Source organism: Rhinopithecus bieti, unplaced genomic scaffold (assembly GCF_001698545.2).
Source record: "Rhinopithecus bieti isolate Rb0 unplaced genomic scaffold, ASM169854v2 scaffold_19018, whole genome shotgun sequence".
Lineage (NCBI taxonomy): Eukaryota > Metazoa > Chordata > Mammalia > Primates > Cercopithecidae > Rhinopithecus > Rhinopithecus bieti.
The window spans coordinates 1,496,599-1,503,984 of record NW_016809658.1 but is presented as its reverse complement, the minus strand read 5'-3'; the positions used below and the strand labels follow the sequence as shown (position 1 = coordinate 1,503,984).

General features: G+C 42.0%; 1 protein-coding gene across 1 annotated transcript in view; it reads right to left on the bottom strand.

The window, feature by feature from the left end:
• The window catches only part of SPRED2 (sprouty related EVH1 domain containing 2), a 129,030-nt gene that overhangs the window by 33,256 nt on the left and 88,388 nt on the right, over window positions 1–7,386 (bottom strand). The window contains exon 2 of the mRNA XM_017890042.1: window positions 3,331–3,508. Within this exon, the coding sequence (XP_017745531.1) occupies window positions 3,331–3,508 (178 nt within the window). The remainder of the gene's footprint in view (window positions 1–3,330; window positions 3,509–7,386) is intronic.

Here is a 7,386-nt window from a genome sequence, read left to right as displayed (position 1 = left end):
GGTGGAGGGTGGGAGGGGGAGAGAGGGAGGGAGACTGTGTGCATGTGCTTGTGTGTGTGTGTATGTGCGCGCGCGCGTGCGCGCACGGGCATGGATATGCTGGGTATGGGTGAGGGGAGGGTTAAGTACTACTCAGTACAGGAATCCAGAATTTCTGAGTGTGAAACAGGCAAGGTAAGGGATGCAGAGATAGAGAAGTACAACAGGACATATGGGTGTGTGATTTAGGTACCAGTGAATATAAAAGCCCACAAGTGTGGAGTCAAGGAATGTAAAGTGGACAGGAAAAGGGGGTGGGGAGATGGAGAAACATGATGGGGGAGGGGATGAGGCACACTTTTAGAATAGCACAATCTATGTGTACACTAGCAACAAACAACGTAAGTTGGTCCACGACTCAGCGGGGGTGGACAGAGGACTGGACTGCCCTAATAGTATGCCAAGTTAGTGTGAAGGGACAGGCTTGATTTTGCAAAGAAATGATCTCAAACGCTGGCTCTGCTGGTGACACTGCCCGTCCCATGCCAAGGACGTGGCTCACTTCTTAGAGCATTGAGTTTCCCCACTACAATGTGGAAATAGTAATATCTTCCTCCTTCAAAATGTTGTAGGAATTTAACTGAGGTTATTTACTTAAAGGACCTGGAACAAATGGTGAAAGTTTACTATGCACTAGTAATGTCTTAAAAGTGACTAGATTAGACAAGCTAAAGGGCCACTTTAGGTTGAAGTATTCTACGACAAACCATAGAAATACCAGGAAAAGTAGCTCTAAAACATAACCCTTCAGACAAGATAATCTGGTAAAACACAGAATAACCCTAAAACAAAAGACCAAAGACATGGAAAAAATTTCTATATATATAAAAATAAGAACTAAAGGGCAAGCAACAGATTATAAAAATATATTTGCAGCAAATATGACAGATGGAGATTCATATCTTTATTATGCAAGAGGGCATACACATCAAGGAGAAAAATAAGGCCCCGATAAGTAAATATACAAAGGACATCAACAGATAATTAATTCATAGTTACAACTGTTCAACAAACAGAAAAACATTTTATCTCATTAGTAAGCAGTAAGTATTATACATGTATTATATATATGGATATTTTATATCCCTCAATGTGTTAAAGGAAATTCTAATACTGGTGGCAGCTCCTTGCATGTATATCAAAAGTCATACAAACATGACTTCCTAAATTATTCCAAAAATATAATAAACGTGGAAAATTCACATACGTGTATTCCTAACACTGAGGTGAGGGGAAGAACCTTAATATTTGACACTAAGGAGGTGGTCAAATAATGAAACATCGAACTGATATCAGCAACATGGAACATTTCATATGAGAACGTTAGGGCAATGCTGTTTCATGACAGTCTTGAAAGAGAATGTTTAAGGCAAAATAAATGAGATACAGGACTGTTTAAAAATATGGCCGGGCACAGTGGCATGTGTCTGTAGCCCCAGCTACTCCAGAGGATGAGGTGGGAGGACCATTTGAAGCTCAGGAGTTGGAGGTCAGCCTGGGCAACAAAGTGAGATCCTATCTTTTTTTAAAGAAAGTACAAAATGGGAAAATTACATCAAAGGGCTAAGGGTGGTTGTTCAGTTTTGGGGTCAGAGTGACAAGAGAATCAAATACTGGTTCCAGGTCCCCCAAACAGGCCACTAAGAACAAGGAATCTTTCTGAATCATAATTTCTTCAATTACAATTATACAGGCTGCTGTAGGGATACAACGACAGATCTAACCGAAGGGCTGGATTGTACTTAGTACATGGTAAATGCTAGATAAATGGTAGTCATTTTACTTTTTATTGGTAATGTAGTTACATTGTTTTTTATTGCAAAAATGTTATAAACAAGAATGTTTTCATTATTCGACTATTATATACGGTATTTCCTGAACGAACACTTTTTAAAATTAGCTGTCTTCTTCCTTCAAATTTTCAGAAATGAAATCAAATGTGAAAATAATATTTCTGTTAACACATATGTAACATTTACAAATTGTTCTGTCTTATCTATTTTGTAAATTTTTTAAACTATAAGAAGTGCTTGCAAAAGAAGATTAAATTTGTACACTTAACACATAAAACCCAACAGATGCTGCTGTAAAGGGTCTCAAATGCAACACTGACATATTCTTGTGGTGTCTTTGCATTTTCTCTGTGGGATCCTGCACAATCCTGCACATTCTGAATCATCTGTTGGCTTCTGAGTATACACTCCATGATCAAATACAGATAGAAGTAGTATTCCTCCATGTTTAGGGCCATGAATTTAAAACAGATTTTGGACATTCAATTTTCCTTCCTATCACAGATTCCCTCATAACATAGAACTGAACATTTGAGTTCCTCCCTAAGACTGTATATTATGAAGTATCAATTCCCCACCCTTGGGAGATGATGATTACTCTCCAAAGTATTTATCTATAAGCATGGATAATAATTTACAGAAGTATGGGCTGGGCGCGGTGGCTCATGCCTGTAATCCCAGCACTTTGGGAGGCCGAGGTGGGTGGATCACCTCAGGTCAGGAGTTCGAGACCAACCCGGTCAATATGGTGAAACCCTGTCTCTACTAAAGATACAAAAACTAGCTGGGTGTGGTGGCACACACCTGTAGTCCCAGTTACTCAGCAGCAGAACTGCTTGAACCTGGGAGGCAGAGGTTGCAGTGAGCCGACATCGTGCCACTGCACTCCAGCCTGGGCGACAGAGCGAGACTCCGTCTCAAAACAAAAAACAAAACCAAAAACAAACCAAAGTATGATACCACTACTTTTGTTACGTTCTTTTCCATGCATGTTTTATTCATTAGGGCATGAAATAAAAGCTAGATAAACATTTATTTATAAATAGTCTAATGTCAGATGATATCTTGCCTTTGTATTTTACCTGCCACCATCCAAACCTCAATGGCATGCTCCATGAATAAATTCTACATTTTTAAAACACTGACTTCACAGCTCAGTACAATGTGATTCATAATAATAAAAGAGTACACTTTTGTTTTGAATACCTTTTTACAATGTTAGACATCTTAATCAAAGATGCAAATAAAACAGCCAAATATACTTCTAAGCATCTCAGATAAAGCGTGTGGTCAAAAGAGACTTTGCTGGAAAGGACAGTCACATTTTGCAATTTGGCACCAGCTCCGTGGTTCTAACTTTTGAAGCTTTTGCAAGAGTTTGAAGTCAGAGAAAGAAAGAAAAAAAATATGTTAAGGAAAGAGTACTATAGTACTATGATTTAATGTAAATAAAGCAGTCGTCACTAATTTAACCCACGTGATGTATGTCTGCCATTACCAGTTTGTCTTTCTGTCGTTCACCATGGATGAGAAAGCCGCTTCGTCCATTGCCTTCAGGGTGCATGACCTTACAGACCCCGACACGACTGATCCCGCCTCCTTCCTGTGGGAACCATCCCCCGCTGGAGTCATCTCTGGTCATAACCACAGCCTTGACACGCACAATATAGCTGTCACTAAAACGACAACAACAAGAAGAACGGGGCATGACAACGGTCTAGTAGTTGCAGAACACGTTTCACAATGCAAGGTGACCACCAGCCAGCACTTTTTTGGACTTATCGAAAGAAATCTATGCCTGCAGGCAACCTTAAAAAGTGATCCATCTCAACTTTTAGGGAAAAAACAAAACACTTAAACTCAATATAAAAGTACATTTTTTAAAAAGACACCTAGTAATTAAAAATTACTTGTGATCAAAAGATTATACAGGCACAATATTCTCCAGTTTCTAGGTGTCAGTACTGATAAATGAGTTGATTTCTATAATTTAGTATCTTTAGGTTGGAAAGACACATGCCTATTTTGGTTTTCTTTTTTTTTTTTTTTTTTTTTTTTTGAGACGGAGTTTCGCTCTGGTTGCCCAGGCTGGAGTGCAATGGCATGACCTCGGCTCACTGCAACCTCCGCCTCCTGGGTTCGAGCAATTCTCCTGACTCAGCCTCCCAAGTAGCTGGGATTACAGGCACCTGCCACCATGCCTGGTTAGTTTTTGGTATTTTTAGTAGAGATGGAGTTTCACCACGTTGGCAGGCTGGTCTGGAACTCCTGACCTCAGGTGATTCACCCACCTTGGCCTTGGCCTCCAAAGTGCTGGGATTACAGGCGCGAGCCACCATGCCTAGACTACAAACCTATTAAAAGGGTACTATGGTTTCAACCCTTTAAAATTAGTTGAAAATGAATGACCAAGTTTTAACATTTTATAAAGCCAAGAATCTTATTTAGCATAAAATAGGATAATCTACTTGCAAATCATAAATTCACCATGAAATCACATATCTAGGTAGGAAAATATTTCAATTCCAATAACCCTTCACACATTTGTGGGCTTCTGTTTATGATTTTATTTCTTCCAGTCTAAAACCTCAATTTCACAATAAGTTCTTCTGTACATTTGCCAAAATCCTTTTCTCCCCAGAGACCAACTCTAGCTTCTTTTCATTCTTCATCACTTTTGGGGAAATTTATTTGGATTTTTGGCAAGGCCATTACATTCTCACTTGCTGTTTTCTTTCTTTGGATAGAATTCATTTTTACTCATTCAAACATATATTTGCATCTTGTATATGCCAGGCGTTATAACAGATTCTCGTTCTGTTATAAAGAACTCCCCTCGTTCCCTGGGCCTCAGGGAAGACGTCCTCAGCCCGGGCACTCAGAACTTGGCCCCCGCAATTGGCCAGAGACGTGGAGGCAGTGCCCCATAGCCCTGCTCACCTCACTCACCGCTAAAGGCAAAGCCACCAGATTGTCCACGACCCCCTATGGCTAACCCTCCACCGTCACCCAGCTGACCTCCCTTGGCACCCCAAATCCAAGGTCTACCATTCCCTTTACTTCCTCATCCCCTCCTCTGATCATTCCTTTCATTTTTTTTTCACTGTGGTAAAATATGAATGGTATAAAATTTCCCATTTTAACCATACAAGTTCAGTGGCATTAATTACACCCACACTGTTGGTCAACCATCACCCCCATCTACCTCTAGAACTTTTCATCATCCCAAACTGAAACTCTGTACCCATGAAAAATACTAACTCCCCCTTCCCCACTTCCTCTACCCCTTAGCCCCTGGTACCCACCATTCTACTGTCTTGTCTCTATGAATCTGATACTCTAGGTACCTCATATAAGTTCCTTTCCCTTTCCTAACCTAAATTAAAATGCACTCTCGGCTGGGCCTCTGTGGCCCATTCTCCCAGGGCTGATTTCTGTCTCCCCACTGCACCCTGCTGGGCCTAGTTGTGGGTATGGTGCTTGCCACTGCTGCAGACTGTTGGGCCTCCCTCCAGTGTGAAGCTCACACCCTGACCATGCCCCCCTCACAACCCTTCTTCAGTCTTCCACAGACCTCACTTTCCTTCATTCCTTGAAGACTTCAGCAACCAGGCTCACTGACTCTCCGTATCTCCACCATGATCCCTGGCCCGATTCTTGATAATTTCATTATTGACTCGGAGGATCCCTCCAATTCCCTGGCCTCTCAATTTCTGGCCCTCTTTCCTTCCAATGCCCTTGTCTTACAACCAACTTTAGCTGTTCATGCCCAGGTCAACCGTGAATCTTGTCATTACCAACATCTGCACCACCTCCATAACTCAATTGTAAGCATCCTGCTCTCTGACAACCTCGTAACTTTGCAGCTCTCTCCCTCCAGACTCTAATAATTCTTTACCCTGTTGGGGCCAACAATCTATTGTTCTGACCACTTTTGTCCTCCCCCAAACGCCACATTCTCAACTGATTCTCTACCCCTCCCCTTGCTTATTGCCATTGCCTGGCATGACCCCAGTGGAGTTAAATCCTATCATTTACCTACTCCGTAACCCCACCCAGGCTGCTGGACATAGTGCAAGGGAAAAACCCCACTCTAGTATGCTCATAGGACTAGTTTGAAAGCCACAAACACTACTCTCGAGTGAGTCCTTAAGTGCCACCTGGCATCCTGCTACATTTCCCTCATCTGTCCCCCAAAGACAACTTTACACAGCCTCCTACCCCCTCACTCTCAGATGATGGATGAAGTTGCTTTAGCTTCACTGAGAAAATAGAAAAAATCACAGGAGACCTTTTGCCTGTGCCCACCACCATGCCTACGCTTTGTACCAGCACTCTCTCTGCCCTTCCTCCTGTAACTGTGGTTAAGTCATCCATGATCCAAGTTAGGGCCAACTTCCTCCACTTAAACACCTTCTACATACCAACAGTTCCCAAATTCACATTTCCATCCAGGTCTCTTCTGTGAGATTCAGTCCAGTAGAACCAAGGGCCCATGTGAAGTCTCTACATAGGTGTCTAATACGTACCACAATCAACACGTTTCAGGTTGAACTCTTGGTTCCTGACACCTCCTCATCCTTCTAGTTCTCTCTTCAAAATATATCCAGGATCCACTTTTTACCACTTCTACTGACACTGACCTGATCCAACTGCCATCACCTTCCACTGAGATTACTGCAATAGCCTTCTAACTGGCATCCTTGTTTCCATGTTTGCCCAACTTAACCCAGAAAATAGAAAGGTAAGTCAGATCACTCTACTCAAACAAACCCTCCAGTGGTATCACCAAGCAGAACTCAAAATCTGGACCTTTTATCCTACTACTCTTCTTGTTCATTCCACTTTGGTCCCACTGGCCTCCATATTAAGCATCCTTCTACCTCAGGGCCTTTGCACTTGCTATTTCTTCTGTTCAAACTCTACTCCTCACATACCAACTGGGTTCATTCTCTTATTTCACTTAAGTCTCTGTCCAAGGTTATTTCAGAGAGGACTTCCCTGCCCACTCTATATAAAGCAGCATAGCACCCTCCACCCCTCTTAAATCTTCTTCCCCTGCTTTGGCTTTCTATATGCTACTAAATCAATGCTTGCTCAATAAAGTATCTGCTTGCCTACCAGAATATAAATTCCACAGGAGCAGAAACTTTGCCTTTTTTGTTCAATTCTATATCCCTAGGGCCTAGAATGGTGTCTTATATGTAGTATGTTGCGGAATGAATAGGGCTAAATTCACAATATAAACAGGTTTTTAAAAAAATTATCTATAGCAGGCTGGATGCAGTGGCTCATGCCTGTAATCCCAGCACTTTGGGAGGCTGAGGTGGGCAGATAACCTGAGGTCAGGAGTTCGAGACCAGCCTGGCCAACATGGTGAAACCCTGTCTCTACTAAAAATACAAAAAATTAGCTGGGCTTGATGGTGGGCACCTGTAGTCCCAGTTACTCAGGTGGCTGAGGCAGGAGAATAGCTTGAATCCCAGAGGCAGAGATGAGATCGCGCCACTGCACTCTACCTTGGGCAACAAGAACAAAACTCCATCAAAAAAAA